Source organism: Elephas maximus, chromosome 16, assembly GCF_024166365.1.
Source record: "Elephas maximus indicus isolate mEleMax1 chromosome 16, mEleMax1 primary haplotype, whole genome shotgun sequence".
Taxonomy (NCBI): domain Eukaryota; kingdom Metazoa; phylum Chordata; class Mammalia; order Proboscidea; family Elephantidae; genus Elephas; species Elephas maximus.
The window spans coordinates 55,441,981-55,461,254 of NC_064834.1; the positions used below are offsets into that span (position 1 = coordinate 55,441,981).

Genomic DNA, 19,274 nt, shown 5'->3' on the forward strand with positions numbered 1-19,274 from the left:
TTCTAAATATAATACATTTAGAATATATAAAAGCCAGCTCAGTTTACAGAATCTATCTTCATTTCTAAAACTCGTGCCTAATGTGTTTCCCCGCTCCGTGTCTGGTTTATACTCTGTAGGTGCGGTTTCACGGTTGCCATCGAGTCGGTCCTGACTCACGGCGACCCCGTGTGTGTCAGAGCAGAACAGTGTTCATCGGGTCTTCAGTGGGTGATTTTTCAGTAGTAGATCACTAGACCTTTCTTCAGAGGCAGTTCTGGGTGGACTCGAACCTCTAACCTTTTGCTTAGCAGCTGAGCATGTTAACTCTACTACCCAGGGACTGCACTGGTATGGTACATTTACTAAACTAGCAAAGTAACTTTAAATAAACCTAAGGACTGGAATTTTTAATTTTGTTTATAATACTGAGGGAATAAACGATAACTTCATAAGAATTAGATACAGATTTTGGGTTGGAAATTAATTAATTTTATATGTACACATGCAAATGGAAGTTATAGTCCTCTTTAAGTACACCAAATATATGAATATTGAAAAAAACTACTGATAGTACCTGACTGTATATTTTGGAAGGATATTAAAAAGGAAAAAATATATTCAAAAGCATGGTGGTACCGGTGATTATGGCCTCTCGCTTCACTTTGTCATGACATCTAAATAGGTTTTTTACTACATATGATTTATAATCTGGTGTACTAAATTTTAACCTTTTTATTGTGAAATAACCACAGATAAAGAAAACCACATAATATAGTTTAGCAAAGTATTTTGAGGCAAATACCTTTGTAACTACCATCTGTAAAATGATTTTCTCTTTTATTTCTAATTTTTTCTTGAGCTCTCTCATTTCTGAGTTTTTCTAATTCTGACTTATGTTATTCTTTTATGTCCTGTGTCATTTACTTAAGTTTTATACCTCATTTTGAAATAATAGGTTATAGTTTTATTTTGGGAGACATGTTTTTCTGGTAGCTTTAATTAATTGTAAATATTAAAATTTACCTTGAATACAGGAACATACTTTTGTGTAAAACAATGTATACCCTTAAAAATAAATACATTATTACTATTTTTTGTGATTTAGATGAAAGTTTAGGGAGCAAATTAGTTTCTCATTAAACAGCCGGTATGCAAATTGTCTTGTGATATTGGTTGCCAACCCTGCGTATGTCAACACTCTTCCCTTCCCCACCCCATGTTCCCTGTTTCCATTCGTCCAGTTTTCCTGTCCTTTCCTGCTGTCTCGTTTTTGCTTTTGGGCTGGTGTGCACATTAGTCTCACATACATGATTGAACTGTGAAGCACATCCCTCATGTGTGTTATCGATGGCCCTACAGACCTGTCTATGAAGGGTGAAGCTCAGGAGTGACTCAGTACTGAGTTAAAAGGGTATCCAGGGGCCACACTCTTGGGGTTTCTCCAGTCTCTGTCAGACCAGCAAAGATGAATATATCATTGAAGATTTCAGAGTACCAAGATAGTTTTGAGTTGCTAACATTAAAGACAGTTGCAGTTTCTGCTTTATTAGTTCACAAATACTTACAGAGAACCTTCCGTTTCTGTGACACCCTGTTAGGTGTATACAAATGTATAAAACCATCCTACCATCAAGAAGGGTCACCATGAGTCAGAATTGATTCAAAGACAACAACATCCCTCAAGAATCATAAAATAGACACATTCCATTAGTATTTAAGGCAGGATTTAATGAATGCTTTAAGAGTTTTACAATAAAATATGACAAAGGTTAAAATATTGAATATGATTAATAATAGTAGTTAACATTTATTGAGTGTATGCTGTACTAGGTCTTGGGGCTAGAGCACTAAATACAGGATTTTTGGTATTTATTCAATTCCGAGAATTCTTCGTGGCATGTCAAACATGAAACTATAGAAGTTCATGTATAGATGGGATGAGTAAATTTATGCCGCAGTAGCACTTTAAGGAACCCTGGTGGCAAAATGGTTAAGCTTTTGGCTGCTAACCGAAAGATCAGTGGTTTGAATCCACCAGCAAAGACCTGGTCATCTGCTCCCGTAAAGATTACAGCCTAGGAAACCCTATGGGGCAGTTCCGCACTGTCACATTGGGTTGCTGTGAGTTGTATTACAGGATGCAACAAATAACAACAATAGCACTATATGTTGCTATCAGTGGTTATCTGAGCTCCAAGCTGAGAAGGTAGGGTTAACAACTGAGATGGCTGTAGTGTTGCTGTTTTCTATGATTTAAATCTGAAAACGTATGGTTCCCGATTTTTTTCTTTGTAAAATAATTTTATGAGGAAGTTAACAAGGCATATGTTAAGCCAGAAAGGCTGCTTTGGTATGATTTCTGTTTTTCATGCTACAGAAAAAAATGTTTATGTCTGTTAATTGAAACATGTAGCACCAGTTGGCATTTGTTTTGGAGTGGATAGATTATTTTCTCTTTTAAGTTACCGCTTTTTTTTTTTTTTTTAAATTCTGGAGAATTTGTGATCTAAAGATGTGTGAAGAAGGTGTATTGATGATGGGACCTTTTCTTTGGCAGATTTTTTTGGGGGAGGGCACATTGACAGAAGGTGGTCAAAGTTAGGATGGTAGAGAAATTACTTATTTTGCTTCTCGTTTCTTAAGAGTGGCCTTACTAAAGTCTTGAAATGTTCCCCACCCCCCTTGTGGAATACGGTGAACTGTGCTTGAAAACTATCATTAATGTTTTTGTATGATTATTTATTTCAAGCGGATTTTGGAGTATCAGCTAAGAACACGAGAACAATTCAGAGAAGAGATTCCTTTATTGGTACACCATATTGGTAAGTGTTCAATTTTATGAATCACAGTATTAGTCATCTCAGCAGTTATTATTACTCGTTCATTTTGACTATGTAATTGAATATACCGTTAATCTGTGATGTGGTTTGCAATTGCTGATCCTAAGTTAACCATCTTAACCTTCATCTCCCTGTCTTCATAGGATGGCTCCTGAGGTAGTCATGTGTGAAACGTCTAAGGACAGACCCTACGACTACAAAGCTGACGTTTGGTCCCTGGGTATCACTTTAATAGAAATGGCTGAGATAGAACCACCTCATCATGAGTTAAATCCAATGCGAGTGCTGCTAAAAATAGCAAAGTCTGAGCCCCCTGCTTTAGCACAGCCTTCAAGATGGTAAAATATTCTAAACAAAGCTTTTTAGGCAGCAGAACTTACTTTATTCTACATTTCCAAGGGTATTTAAATTTAAGTACATGGTACAAAGACTGTGTGAATTAGAAAACTGATTCTTGATATGTTTTCAAGACTTATAGACCATACAAACTTTTGTAACTAACTTTTCCCATATTTTTGAAAATATGAGTGATTTGAGTTCTGCATGCAAAGGGCATTTTCTGTACTCAGAAAGGGCAGCATTATGTGGTTGACCTATATTTGTGGAATTTAATATAAAAGAATTATTGTGGTTTTGGCATTCCTGTGACGGTGTAGCTATATCTCAATGACTAATTATATACCTACTTACATGTATGTCCAACATGTATTTACAGGTGAATAAGTATTATAAGATCTTAATATTCCCATTACTTCATTTTCATATGTTGAAGTAATACTATTATATAATTAAGAAAATAAGCATAATTTATCAATAATTTTTGTTTTTAATAACAAGAAAGTAAAATAGAATGTCTTTCTTAAAACTTTATTTTAAAGGTCTTCAAATTTTAAGGACTTTCTAAAGAAATGCTTGGAGAAGAATGTGGATGCCAGGTGGAATACATCTCAGCTATTGCAGGTAAGATGAGACCACTGTGACAGCAGCAAATCATGTGACTGTTTAACGTCTCTGTAAGACAAATAAGATGTCAGGTTCATTCAGTGTGCTCCATGGAAACTCAAAGTACATTGTAGTTGTTAACACTTGCCTTACAAACGTGTTGCCATTACTGAAAAACATTCAGCTTGTAAGTCATTCCTCCTGTGCTTTTTTTGATTCAGTTTAATTATGTTTTTTTCATACTGTTAGTTATTTCCATCTTGTCTCTCCAGTTACTAAAAAGGAGCCTCTTAAGGGCAGGTGCGTAATTATATTTTCTGTGTCTCTTTTAGTGAGGTTAAGTATTCAGTAAAACGTTGATTTTTATTTTTTTAGCTTTAGAACAACACACATTTATTCTCTTACAACTCTGGAAGTCAGAGTTCAAAATGGGTCTCACTGGGGTAAAATCAAGGTATCAGCAGGGCTGGGTTCCTTCTGGGTTCCTTCTCTTCTCTGGAGAGAATCCAGTCACTTGTCTTTTCCAGCTTCTAGTAGAGGCCACTCACATTCCTCAGCTCATGAGTCCTTCCTTCATCTTCAAAGCCAGCAACTTTGGATCAAGTCCTCATGCTGCTAGCCCTCTGGTTCTCCTTATCTTCTGCCTCCCTTTTCCATTTTATTTTTTTTTAAATAATTTTTATTGTGCTTTAAGTGAAAGTTTACAAATCAAGTCAGTCTCTCGCGTATAAACTTTTATACACCTTACTACGTACTCCCATTTACTCTCCCCCTAATGAGTCAGCCTGCTCCCTCCTTCCAGTCTCTCCTTTTGTGACCATTTCACCAGTTTCTAACCCCCTCTACCCTCCCATCTGCCCTCCAGACAGGAAATGCCAACGTAGTCTAAAGCTCACTCCTCATCAGCATCTCTCTCCAACCCACTGTCCAGTCCAAGCCGTGTCTGATGAGTTGGCTTCGGGAGTGGTTCCTGTCCTGAGCCAACAGAAGGATTGGGGACCATGACTGCCGGGGTCCTTCTAGTCTCAGTCAGACCATTAAGTCTGGTCTTTTTATGAGAATTTGGGGTCTGCATCCCACTGTTCTCCTGCTCCCTCAGGGGTTCTCTATTGTGTTCCCTGTCAAGGCAGTCATCGGTTATGGCTGGGCACCATCTAGTTCTTCTGGTTTCAGGATGATGTAGTCTCTAGTTCATGTAGCCCTTTCTGAACATTGTCGATTTTTGAAAAACAGTGTGTGATTGGATAAGTTTAATTTTGTTTTATAGCAGGATCTATTTATAATATTTGAAATAAAAATTTGTCAAATAATATTACAGGTGGACAAATAGAATGGCAAAACTTGAGGCACTTATTATTAGATTGAGTAGTTGTATAACTCCTGCATTATTGTGTTTTAGATGGACCGGTTTTTCTGGTGAAAAAGCAGGAAAACTTGGTTTGCCGTGTGGAACGAGTGTATCCCTGCAACACACTTCGTATTATTCATTTACTCCCTCCACATTTGAAGGCCTTAGTCTGTGACAGAAATTGTTAAGTACTGAGGATTCAGAGATGAATAAAGTGTCTTCTTACTCTCAAAATTATTATAACCATGTCAAATAAGCAGGTGTTTGTGGACACTTTTAAACAGAGCTCTAAAGTTTTTTGTAATTCATTTATTGAGGCTTTGGTAGGATTTATATAGATCATTGTTACTTTCTAAGAACTACGAGTATACGGACTTGAAACTTGTTTAATTTCAAGAGTAGATTATGAAATTTTCAAACATATATAAAAGTATATATACCTACTACCCAGATTTAACAAGTGTTACCATTTTGATGTATTTGCTTCAGATTCTTAAAAAAAAAAAAAAATAGGTACAGATATAGTTACAGGCAGTCCCTATCCCTGCTCAACCCCCTTCCCCTCCTTCCCTTCCCAGAGGAAACATTATCTGAAGTTGTTCATATTTTCACTATCCACATGTTTACATTTGCACCACATTCAAAACCAAACCCATTCCAACTCACAGCAACCCTGTAGAACTCAAGTTGATTCTAACTCACAGCGACCCTGTAGGTCAGAGCAGAACTGTCCCCATAGGGTTTCCACATTAAGAGTGTGTATTCTATGTCTTTGAAACTTACTTGAGTATTCGCTTTTTAATGATCAACAGCACCCCTTTGTTACTGTCGATTCCAACAAACCAATTCGAGAACTGATCGCAGAGGCAAAGGCTGAAGTAACAGAAGAAGTTGAAGATGGCAAAGATGATGATGATGATGAGGAAACAGAAAATTCTCTGGTCAGTATTTAGAAAGGAAATTTTATTTAGGTATTTTTTTGGAGTTGCTTAAAGGATTGTTTAAATTCATGCTCTGTCTACTGTATTTTTAATATAAAATACCATTTACTTTTAAAGTTTATTTAAACATAAGATAAATTATATGTGCCATCTAAAACTATTAATTAATTAAAATTAATATTTATAATAAAAGGAATTTTTACCAAGGGAAAATTTAAAAACTCTTCTACACATATTTAAACATTCGTTGTGACCTGTCAAAAATATATATCTTAGTTATTAAATGGCTTGAACTATAGACATGTATATAAACATGCTTATGAATGTCTTTGCAAGCAATTTGTCATTTAAATAATTTAATGTGGAAACAAGGCATAATTTATGAGCCTTTTGTTGCTATTAGTTGCTAACTAGAACCTGCTGTTCTTTAGTGGAAGTGGAGCCTTTAAACTCATTGCCATCAAGCTGATTTCAACTTACAGTGACCCTACAGGGCAGAGTGGTTGCACCCATCTCTAAGGATTAATTGATATATGACAGTACAAAACCTTTAATTTCAGAGACAAAGATTAATAGCAAGGTTGCTTGTTGCTACCTGTTTTCACCTTATTTATTATATAGGCAGATTCTTCAGTTCTTTATTTTTATAACTTCAGCAACTTTTACTGAATAAAGTTAAAAAAATATATATATATATTTTAGAATAAAGATATTAAGTCATTAATTTATGTATACATAATATATAAACATTGTTTTGTTCATCATCTTGAGGTCCCAGTGTCACACTAAAAAACGTATATATGTATATGTAATTGTCATCCAATGATTATTGATTTTTTTTTTTTTTTAACATCTCTTTTAGCCAATACCTGCAAGTAAGCGTGCCTCATCGGACCTTAGTATTGCCAGCTCTGAAGAAGATAAGCTTTCACAGAATGCTTGTATTTTGGAATCTGTCTCAGAAAAAACAGAGAGTAATACTTCTGAAGATAAATTTAGCAGCAAAGTTCTTGATGAAAAACCCACCACTGATGAGCCTGAAAAAGCAGTGGAGGGTATTAACGAACCTGTTACTGATGCTCATTCAGAAGCTACAACTGAACTCCAAAATAGAACAACACTAACTGAAGAGAATGGGAGAGAAGAAAAGGGCCCTAAGCTTGAGAATCTACCTGACACAGAAGACCAAGAAACAGTGGATATCAATTCAGTCGATGAAGGAAAAGAAAATAATATAGTAGTAACTTTAGAAACAGATACTGAACATAATCTGAAACCTGAGGAAGAAAGGGATCAGGAAAAGCAACCAGTATTTGAAAATAAGCTTATAAAATCTGAAGAAATTAAAGATACTGTTATTCAGACAGTGGATTTAGTTTCTCAAGAGACTGGAGAAAAAGAGGCAGATACTCAAGCAGTTGGCAGTGGAGCTAAGCTCACGAAGGAAGACACACAAGAGAAACCGGGAGAAGACGACCAAACTCAGAAAGACGTGAGCAGCGATGTAAGCAATGTGGTAGGGACAAGTGAGGTGGTCGGTGTTGGTCAGAAGACAGTTGAAGACAAAGCCGAGAATGCTCAGAGAAATGATGGGAAAGAAGTAGTCGAAGTAAACCAGGAATTGATAAATAAGCCCAAGGAGGCTCCTGAGACTGGCAGCACTGAGGAGGTTCCTATTAAAGAAGTGGTTGAAACTAATGAGATAGATCAAAGTAAAAGGAAGGAACAATTAGTCAGCAGTTCAGGGGACATACTGGAGACCAATGAGGAACCAGGGGCAAATGAAGTTGAATCAAGTAGCACTGAAGAAATAGAGGTCAGAAGTGTAGTGATTCATACTGATCAGAAGACTTTAGGAAGTGAAACTGGGGATGCTCAGAAAGCCACTACTCAGATAGAAACAAAGCAAAAAGAAATTCCATGTAAAGTGCCAATTAAAACAGAACCTCAAGCTACTGTATCTTCACAGTCCAATGAACCTCAGTCTATCCCAATACCCAGTATTAGTATCAACTCCGAAGATACAGAAGATAAAGGAGAAATAGGTGCTTTATCAAAAACTGAAACCACGTTGCTTCCAGAGTCTGAGAATCAAAAGGAAAACGATGCAGATTCAGGCACTGGTTCCACTGCTGATAATAGCAGCATTGACTTGAATTTATCCATCTCTAGTTTCCTAAGCAAAACTAAAGACAGTGGATCAATATCTTTACAAGTAAGTGTACGTGGGTCCTTGTTTGGGCCGTTTATGCTTTGTCATTTTGTCAATTTAGAGTTTATGTGAACTGATGTCTTGAAAATAAAATGGCACTAAATCAGTGTAGTATTAAACTTTACAAAATTCTTAAGGCATGTGGAGACAATGAATTAAAAAGAACTAAGGAGAGAGATTCTAGATGTAATCTTTAAATTTTTTGTGTGCTTAGCTGCCAACCAAAAGGTTGACAGTTTGAGTCTACCCAGAGGAGGCTCAGAAGAAGGGTTGGTGATCTGATCCTGAAAAATAAGCCATTGAAAGCCTTGTGGAGTGCAATTCTATTCTGACACACATGGGGTCACCGTGAGTCAAATTGACTTGGTGGCAACTGGTACTGGTACCTATTTTTGCCAACCTGGTATAGATAAACAGTACAAAATTGTCCCTTAGATGGCTGATACGGGTTCTATTACTGCATACATTTGGAGACTATTTTAATAAAAATTAATAATATATGAAAGAACTGAGAAATTGAAAAAATGATCTCTTTTTCAGAACTTTAGGGTGTAAACAGCACTTGATTTGCCACTGGCCCATATAATCACCACTTTTGCTGCCTCAGTCACAGCCGTTGCTACCACCATAAGAACCATTATGGGGGAAACAAACAAAACCAAAAACTAAAGCTCAGAGCACTTAGAGCTTTTAGAGCAAAATTCTCAAATATGAGTGTGTATAAGAATTACCAGACCAGCTGCCGTCGAGTCAATTCTGACTCAGAGACCCCATATGGTTTTCAAGGCTACAAATCTCTGTGTCAGCAGACTGCCACACCTTTCTCCTGCGGACCCACTAGTGGTTTAGAACCATTGACCCTTCAGTTAGCAGTCCAGTGCTTTAACCACTGATCCACTAGGGCTCCTTAAGAATTACCAGGGGGAGCTATATGTAAGTGTGGGGTAGGGCCCAAGGATTTTTTGTAACAACAGATCCCATGGAATTTTGATACAGGTGAACTGTGAACTACCCTTTGAAAAAGTACCTCTTAGAGACTATGAGTTGATAAGTAGTAGACGAGAAGACTGTGAAAAAACAGAAATAACCAAGGAAAATCAACCTTCGGGGCAGGACTCCAGGGCATGACTGATCAACCTGCCTATCTGCCCCAAATTATTACATGTATTCCCTGAATTTTCTTCTTTCATTGGTCTACTTTGTTTCACTGACTGAAATTCCACCAATCTAAAATTGATTCATTTGACTTAGTCAGCCTCTTTTAAAAATGCAAGTGCTTCTATGAGAATTAAGGAGATACTAATTGTGGGTATTTTTACTGAAGAAACGGAAAGTTTGCAAGGTAAGGGGAGGTAGATTTATTTTTTGGAACATGCCAGCTGTAGATTTTAGACCTGTATAGGGTACCACAGGGCTTAGGGAGAGAACATGAGGATGCTGAAACCCTGGAAAATAGAACAATAAGAGGTTGCAGAAAGGTGGCTGGAAAGTGTCAAAGCCAAACTATAAAATTCTAGTGCATTTTGAGTTTAGTGTTTTCACTTTCCATTTTTTAATAAATTTACTGTGCTTTAGGTGAAACTTTATAGCTGAAGTTCATGTCTCATACAAAAATTTATACACACATTGTTATGTGACCCTAGTTACTATCCCTCTAACATGACAGCATACTACCCCTTTCCACCCGGAATTTCCTGTGTCCTTATTCAGCCTGCTCCAGTCCCTTTCTGCCTTCTCATCCTGCCTCCGAACAGGAGCTGCCCATGTAGTCTCATGCATCTACTTGGACTAAGAAGCATACTCTTCATGAGTATCATTTTGTGTCTTACACTCCTATTCTTTGTCTGAAGAGTTGGCTTTGGGAATGGTTTTAGTTCTGGGTTAACAGAGAGTCCAGGGGCCATGTCTTCTGGGGTCCCTCTAGCCTCAGTCAGACTATTAAGTCTGATCTTTTTACTAGAATTTTGCATTCTGCACCCCACTTTTCTCCTCCTCTGCCAGGGACTCTGTTGTGTTCCCTGTCAGGATGGTCATTGGTGATAGCCAGGCACCGTCTAGTTCCTCTGTTCTCAGGCTGATGGAATCTCTGGTTTATGTGGCCCTTTTTGTCTCTTGGGCTAGTATTTTCCTTGGGTCTTTGGTGTTCTTCATTCTCCTTTACTCCAGGGGGGTTGGGACCAATTGAGGCATCTTAGATGGCCACGTGCTAGCTTTTAAGACCCCAGACAACAGCCACCAAAGGTTGTTATGTCTAATGACCTAGATGTCCCCCATCACTTTCCATTTTTGCACCCCCTTTTGTTTTTTTCCTTTTTTTCTAGCTTCTTCACACATATCAAAACAAACAATTATTCTCAATACTTACCTGTATACCAAGATATATTTGAAGGAGTCTTATACTTCTTTTGTATTTAAAAGCTTTTGGATAGCAGTTGAAGAATGAAGAGTTGTGGCCCTGATAAAAAATTTTAGTCATTAGCTGGTGGGGGTCTGGTATTTTTGGAGTACCGTAGAGACACTATCTTTCTCATAACTTTAAAGTTACTAGAGATGAAGGAAGGCTGTTGATACTGTTATTGCTGGTCAGATAGATTATTGATTCCTAGTCCTGGCACTGTTTAGAAATTACTTGGGCATGCTTTTCAAATTCCAGATTTCCAGACACCTACAGATTTACTGATTTAGGCTAAGGGTTGAGTCCCAGGAATTCATTTGAGGTGTTTTTATTAGTGACTAGAAAACTGAAAAGCAGAGGTACCTAAGAACTTACAAAGTGAAAGGAGGAAGAAAAAATGGTTATCTTGTAAAAATTATCCTAATAAGTCGTTTATGTGAACTGCTCGTTACCCCTGTGCATGATCATCATGTCGTACAGTAAAAGTTACGTGTGCACATCATCAAAGAGGATAATTTCACTTTTTAAAAGTTTTATTTGATTTCATTTATAAAATCACGTAAGAGAGACAAGGTTTAAGGTGACATAACTGGTTCCACAGATGAGTTGTTGCCGTTGTGCTGTTGAGTCAGTTCCAACTCAGCAAACCCAAGTGACAGAAAAAAACTGTTCCATAGGGCTTTCTTGGCTGCAATCTTTGTGGAAGCAGATCACCAGATCTTACTCCTGTGAAGCCTCTGGGTGGGTTTGAACCACCAACCTTTAGGTTAGCAGCTGAGTGCTTAACCATTGTGCCACCAGGGCTCCTCCACAGTTGAGTAATTATTGCTTTATATTTATACTTTAATGTGGAAACCCTGGTGACACAGTGGTTAAGTGCTACAGCTGCTAACCAAACGGTCGGCAGTTCGAATCTTCCAGGTGCTCCTTGGAAACTCTATGGGGCAGTTCTACTCTGTCCTTTAGGGTCACTATGAGTTGGAATCGACTCGACGGCACTGGGTTTGGTTTTTTGGTTTTTATTTATACTTTATACATGTCACATTCATAGTCTTTGTGGCTCTTCAGTTTTTCTAAAAAATATGTTTTCTACTTTCAGTATTCCCTATACAAAGACTAACTAAAATAAAATCTCACCCAGGAGACAAGAAGGCAAAAGAAAACATTGAAGAAGACACGCAAATTTGTTGTTGATGGTGTAGAAGTGAGTGTGACAACGTCAAAGATAGTTACAGATAGCGATTCTAAAACTGAAGAATTGCGGTTTCTGAGGTGGGTCGAAAACAGCATAATTAACTGCATTTGTGGCTTCTTTCAGCCTCTGCAAAGCCTGAGGAATAGAGAAACCATTTAAAAAAAAAATTATTTTGTGAGCGTTTTTTAAGCGTGACATCAAAGGTAATATTTGCCATCTCCCTTTACCATTGCCTTTTAACAGACGCCAGGAACTTCGGGAATTAAGATTTCTTCAAAAAGAAGAGCAAAGAGCACAGCAGCAGCTCAATAGTAAACTGCAGCAACAACGAGAACAAATTTTCCGGCGCTTTGAGCAAGAAATGATGGTATAGTCTTAGATTTTTGTACCATTTTGTTAATAATCAATTTTAGTGCTTAAAAAGTAAAATGAAACAAAAAAACAGTAGTAGGTTTTAGAACTTCTTCTGATTCCCAGGGCTTCTCTGCTTTGTGACGTATTTCTGGTCTTTCTTTGGTGGTCTGGATGCCTTTTTTTTTTTTTTTTTGGTCCTCTTCACTTGAAAGAATCTTCCATCCTAGTCTTCTTATCATGAATCACTTCCCTACTGACAGCTGCTAGAGAAAATAGTGCTGACTAGTAAGGGGTGATTGTCACTGAACCGCATCAATTTTTGTTTTGTCCAGAGTTAGAAAAGGAGTAAGATTGTGATTTAAAATTCTGATAATGTGTCGAACATCTGGCTTAATGTAGGTTAGAAAAAAAGATAATTTGAAATGTTAACAGTGTTTATGTTTTGAATATAGTCCTTTTGCTGTACTTGAAATTAAAAGTAGTAAGTCTCGTTTGAGCTAAGTGTGGCATTGTTTATTACATTTGTTACATCATAACTCAAAATTCCTAAGAAAATACTTTGTTCTCATTGAGTATTTGCACAATACTTAAGTCTATTTTCCAGAACCTTATTAACACTGTGTTCCCTTTTCCCTCCGAAAGTGTTTTAAAATATATATTTTTTAATCTTTATTTTTTTAAGAAATTGCCCTTTCCAAATATTTAATTATACATATATCCAAAGTTGGAAACCCTGGTGGCATATTGGTTAAGAGCTACGACTGCTAACCAAAAGGTCAGCAGTTTGAATCCACCAGGCGCTCCTTGGAAACCCTATGGAGCAGTTCTACTCTAGGGTTGCTATGAGTTGAAATCGACTCGACGGTAACAGGTTTTGTTTTTTTATATCCAAAATTCCACCGTTACTATTATGTAAGCAGGAATTTTTTGTTGAAAGAGTAGATTTATAATTCAAAAAGATTTGTTTTCGAAGTAATGGGATGTTTATTTTAAGAATCTTAACGAGTAAAAGTAGACCTGAAAATGACAAGTAATATTATTAAAATAGACTTAAAGTATGGTCTTGCTTAATCAAAATTTTTATTGGCTAAATATTGGCATTTTTCTCATGGACTTTAGTACTTCATAGCAACTGGATATCTTCCTGAATTGCATAAAATATTTGAGGTTCTATTACTTGCATAATAGAAAAAAAATTTTTTCATGTTAGAAAAAAATGAACCGCTTATCTTTTTGAAAAATTTTGTAAGGTATTTTAGTGCATCTTGACCTGTGTAGTGAGGAGTTACATTTGACTTATTCAGTATTGCAAAGGTTATATCACATCTCTAAATTTAAATGCTAGTTGCGTGTGTTTTAGTGACTATCTTTAGTATAATGAATTAATATGTGTGATAGAAAGTCAGATGATCTTGAGCTACATTGTTTTACAGAGTAAAAAGCGACAATATGACCAAGAAATTGAGAATCTAGAAAAACAGCAGAAACAGACCATTGAACGTCTAGAACAAGAACATACAAATCGCTTGCGAGATGAAGCCAAACGCATTAAAGGAGAGCAAGAGAAAGAGCTGTCCAAATTTCAGAATATGCTAAAGAACCGAAAGAAGGAGGTAAGTGTAACTACTGATTTTAATTACTAGAGCTTTTTTCATGTAGGCTTAGGATTATCTAAGGAACCAGTACTAATACTTGATAGTTAAATAGAACTCATTCATTCTCTCATTCGGTCTTCCCAACTGTCATATAGGATCGCAGTAAGGCCAGGTGTTATCCCCATTTTATTGCCAAGAAAACTGGAATAAAAGAGTTTTAAGGGGCTTGTTCTGGTTCACAAAGCTACCGCTACCAGTAAGTGCTCAGCAAAACCTTGAGCCAAGTCTTTAAGTTGGGTCTAGTCCCTCTTTCTGCCATGCTACCATTTCTCCTTTGTTAACGCAATAGTTAAAGCCTTATATAGAAATATTTTTTCAAAGAAAACGTGCTATGCTGTGTTTGAAGGTGGCAGCACGAATTCATTTTTTTCGTCATCTTTAATTCAGAATTTTAAGTTTTTTCCTCTTGATTAGCTTGATTGCTTTTCTTGTTTTGCCAAAACAAAAGCTGAGTAACTTGAAGTTTGAAATAATGTCCATAAGTTTATCAAATTCTGAGGTGCTCTGAAGAGTCACAAGTAGAAAATATCTGTAAAGTCATTTTTCCTGAAACTATACCACATTGTTACTGAACCTATTTATAGCGTTATTTACTATAAAAGATCGTCATTGAGAGGAGGATATTACATATTAGTGTGTCTTTTTGTCTCTAAATTAAAAATAAGAGAGCTTTACATGGAAGCGATTTTTAGAAGTAATTTAATGATTTATTCTGTACCATGAGCGTCGGAGGAGGATTTACCTTTTCATGATACGTAAGACCCCAGGGACCATAATGATCAATTCTGTTAGGGTTGAAACAAACAAACGAAAATCTCAACTGAACTAATAAATGCATTCTCACTTCTGTTACACATCTCAGATACCCAGATTTATTGACTTTTAACTTTTAAACTATGAAGAAAATTTAATATATTGCTGAACCTTAAGGAGCTGCTTAATATTAATAAATACAGTGCGTTTTCTAGCTTCTTCATGTAGAGAGGAATGAATGGCATGTCATTTTGTTTGATGTGGCTACCATTTCTAAAATTTATTGTTTTGTTTATTATGTTTTATATAGAAATGCAAAATGTACTGTGATCTGTGACTTTACTGGGACTCCATGTTAATTTTCTTAAAACCATGGATAGTTTTTTTAAGAGATTATTCTTTATATCAGATTAAATTAAACAAAATTTATGGGTAAATAAGTGATTTAATCCTAACTGTATAAAAGTCTCTAGTTATTGTTTCTCTTTCGGGGTAGGAGAGTTTTAGCCAGCAAATGTACTTGAGATCATGATGTGCATATTTTAAATAATTGTTGTTTTTTCTTATCACTAAACTTCTTGCATTTGGGGAGTTTCTTCCTTTTAATGGTGATTTGGTTTCATGAGGGGTTACTTGTGGGAAATTTTAAATATACTGTTAAATCAAAATCAGTCTCTCTCACGGACCATCGGTAGCATGCGGTGATTTGGAATCTGGTTTCTTTCGGTGCTTCTACTGGTAAACGTGATTGTTTTTCATAGTTGAATTGCAGATCCATTGTTGGACAGAGTATACATCTGGGATTTTGAAATGATTAAAAGAAGGAGCTCTAAAATATCCCTTATCTTATACTTCGTCTGGTATAATAAGTCATAGTTTACTAAACTTATTTTAAGAGCACTTATATTACCAAGTTAAAAATTGACAACTAAACTTGACTTAACTTGTCAACAAAGGAAAATGTCCTACACAAAATCATCTATCTTCATTTTTTCACACCGTATAAAAAATGGTGTGGTTTACGAAAAAATAATACTTAGTGCCCCTTTATTTCTCCTTTGTGTATCTTAAGGCTTGTTTTCTCTCTCTTTTTTTTTTTGGCCTCATTAAGTGCAAAAATTTCATAAATGGCTTGATAATACCAAAGAAATATTTCTGGTATTATCAAACCATTTATGAAATTTTTGCACTTTTGTAAATGGCATTAGCTTTCCTTATGTTTAATATCTCAAACAATGTCAATAGATATGTGTGTTATTTTATGATCTTTCAAGAAGATCACTTGAGTTTACCACATTTAGTTCGGCATCAGTACTGCCAGTAATTCTTCTCCGATTGGACCTTTAAGAGAGGATATGCTGTACAGGGATAATTAAGCAACTAATTAACCTTTATATGGTGTCGCGTCTCTTTCTGTGCTGAGATTAAGCATGTTCTGCCCTTTCATTCTTTTTCACCAAACTAACACCTATGCTACTGCATGTTGAAAGAACTTTTTAACCACTTTAATATTTGACTTGTAGCTTGTCTGCTCACATAAACGCTTGCTGTGGAGAAAATATTATTTCCCCACCTCCTGCATGCTTGTACACTGTAGGTTATAAATGAAGTGGAGAAAGCACCCAAAGAGCTGAGAAAAGAGCTCATGAAACGCAGGAAAGAGGAGCTTGCACAAAGCCAGCATGCTCAGGTAACAGCAGCAGCTTAATGCTACTAAAAACAGAAAGCAGCATTATTCTCACAACTCAATAAACCTTGGTTGAGAGGGGAAATTTTAACTGCAGTTATTATGTGATAGTGGCTTCTTCCCATTCAGAGGAGCCTAGGGTATTCTTTATGTAGTACTAAATTCACATTAATGGTGACATTTAAATTGCTAATAGGAAATTAAGTGGAATGTTTGGAGAGCTGACTCCAGGTGAAATAAACGTACTTTAATGTGTAATCTACTGTTATCTGATATTAATATCGTGGAAGATTATATTTTTAAGTAGTAATGCCAGTGTTTGAAAGAAGGCTTTTAGGCCAGAAGAATAGAGGGTGAATATATAAGCTTTGTGCATATGACAGGAATACCTATTAAAAGGTCATTATTTCTACTAAGTTCAAAATTAGAAGAAAAATGGTAAAAGGTAACCTTAAATGGTAGATCAAATATTTTTTTACTTTTAAACTTGATTATATAAAAAAACTCTAAAGCTGAGTTTTAAATGTTTTTCTTTTTGACTCAGAAATATAAATAATCTAGCAGTTAACAGACTATTTTTACCAATGTAGGATTAAGTAAACTTGATTCTAGGTTATGATAAGACTGATTAAGATGGGTAAATTATTTATAAAACTAGATAAAATTAGTATTTTAAACAAAATTTTCCAGAACTATTTCACATTTTCATACTGAGAAGAGTGAATCTTTTAAATAAGTTTGCACTTAGTCTGAAATCAAAGAGAAATAAGCTCAATTTTTCATTAATGTGTCAATGAAAGGAAGAAGAGACATGGGTTATGTATTTTTGCTTTGAATTAGCTTTATAATATGGTATCACGTGGTTTAAAAAGTGGTTCCTAGACTTTTAGAAAAACGATTAAAACAAGAACAAAAACCATTGGGAATCATGACATATGGATTGCCATTAAAAAAAATTTTTTTTTTCCAAGTCAGGATATTTTTAAACTGCCATTTGCTTGTCACCATCATTTCAAATGGGAGAATATTTTTAACACTATGGAAAATGTAATTTCAAAATTTTAATAAAATAGTTTATTTGAATAAATGTAGCTTTTATTTTTCTTGCCATGAACCAGTAAAAATTTTTATCTTGACCCAGTATGAGGATTGTTACTTCAAGGTGATAATAGCAAATACCACATTATGTGTCAAGCACTGTTCTAGATGCTTTTCGTGTCTGAACTCAGTAACCTCATGACAAAGATATGAGGCAGTTACTGGTATTACCCCCATTTTACAGGTGAAGGGACTAAAGCCCAGGAAGGTTGAGCAACTCTCCCAAAGTCACACCTCTGGTAGAACCAGGATTTGCATCCAGGCAAATTGGGTCCGCAGTTCATACTCTAGACCCCACCACACCTTACTGCCTGACTTTCCTGATATTTAAATTACCTTCTTTGGGCCAACTCTAAACTCTTACCAGCTTGACCCAGTGGTTGGTGGCAGTGTCTTGTTAATAAGGGACGAAGAAAGAAATTCTTGCTGACCACCCACCTACTTTTGGATATTTTGGGTTTCAAACCAGATAATAGGAATATGGTTCTGACTTTTAGAGAAATATATGTAGACTTTCTTTCTTTTTTTTTTTTATTCCAGAAGTTAATATATCAAACTCAAAAGTTGGAACTGAGAATTTAGTTTTGAATGAATTAATGATCTTATAATTTAATAAGACTTTGTCGGTGATTTTTCATATAATTTTTGGTTGTGGCCTGCATTTTCCAACTAAATTCCTTTATGTAAATTTGATGAGGAATTTAATAGCTAACAAATTTCAAAAGTATTTCTGTTTGGTTGCTGCTTTTGATGAAGGTGCTAAAACTTGATGACTCTACTTGCTAACTCTTGGATAACTGTAATTCATAAATAACAGCTGTATAGTCAGGGAGCTAGAAGGTATTTGATCATCTAGTCCAGTGGTTTTTCAAACTGTACTCCCAGGAAGGAGCTCTTGAGTTTGGCAAAAATGAGAGGGCTGTGGGGCTCTCAGTTGCTGCTTCTACTTCAATCAAAGAAGCACTACTTTTTGTGTTTTAAAAACTCAGATTTTTTGGTGAGTTTTTAAAAGGGGGTTCTACTGGTTGAAAAACAATAGAGCAAATTAGTTTGGAAACTGTTGATCTAGTTCAAATCCTTCGTTTTACAGATGAGAAGGAGGCCCCTCTGTTACGTGACTTGTTCCAGGCCACAAGAAACTCAACACTTGTATAATTATTCTTTCCATTTACAAAAAGTCATGCAGATATATTCTCACCTGGGAGGTGCATTGTATTCTGCCCCACAGGGTGTTGCTCAGGTCATGATTCAGTCCTTTCAGTTGTCATCTTGTGCAGTCTTCAGCGCCCCCCAAATGCAGGACGTAAGTCCCACATGCCTTTAGGAGGATGCTGTCTTCTGTTTTGTCTTTTTCTTTGACTCACATGTGCCTTTGTATTGTTTACTTCATTTGCTAAAATCTAGAAGATTGGTAGATGATGATGTCAGAAATGACAGAAATAGTAATAAGCCGACACTAACTTTATAGTACAGTATTCTTCAAAGAGTTTTCACATTTGATTGTTACTGCTACCACCCTAATATAGGGATGGAGTGTATTTTCATTTTACCAAGGAAGAAATGGAGACACAGGAGACTAAGTGATCTCTCTAAAGTTACACGAGAAGTTAATGGTAGAGCTGGAACTAGAACACTGCTAATACAGTGTTCTCTTTTCTATCTCCCCCTTCCACATAATTTTAATTTGTGGTTATTATCTTTCTCAAGAAAAGTAAAATACATTCCCAATAGTATTTTATAAATTCTGCACATGTGAGAAACTGAATGCTGTGATTAGATTTTTATCTCTGTGTGAAGTGACACTTTGATTGCATATGTGTTTATGTAGATGTTTTAATTATGGATATGGTCAGAAAAGCCATATTAAAAGTG

At 36.0% G+C, this 19,274-nt stretch overlaps 1 protein-coding gene across 2 annotated transcripts in view; it reads left to right on the forward strand.

Annotated features, from left to right (window-relative positions):
* The window catches only part of SLK (STE20 like kinase), a 49,168-nt gene that overhangs the window by 15,820 nt on the left and 14,074 nt on the right, over positions 1-19,274 (forward strand). The window contains exons 5-13 of one of the 2 annotated variants that reach the window (XM_049855049.1): positions 2,732-2,804; positions 2,966-3,160; positions 3,701-3,782; positions 5,925-6,053; positions 6,916-8,268; positions 11,802-11,932; positions 12,099-12,222; positions 13,643-13,822; positions 16,215-16,307. In XM_049855049.1, coding sequence (XP_049711006.1) covers positions 2,732-2,804; positions 2,966-3,160; positions 3,701-3,782; positions 5,925-6,053; positions 6,916-8,268; positions 11,802-11,932; positions 12,099-12,222; positions 13,643-13,822; positions 16,215-16,307 — 2,360 coding nt within the window. The remainder of the gene's footprint in view (positions 1-2,731; positions 2,805-2,965; positions 3,161-3,700; positions 3,783-5,924; positions 6,054-6,915; positions 8,269-11,801; positions 11,933-12,098; positions 12,223-13,642; positions 13,823-16,214; positions 16,308-19,274) is intronic. The other variant, XM_049855050.1, reaches the window with a different exon arrangement.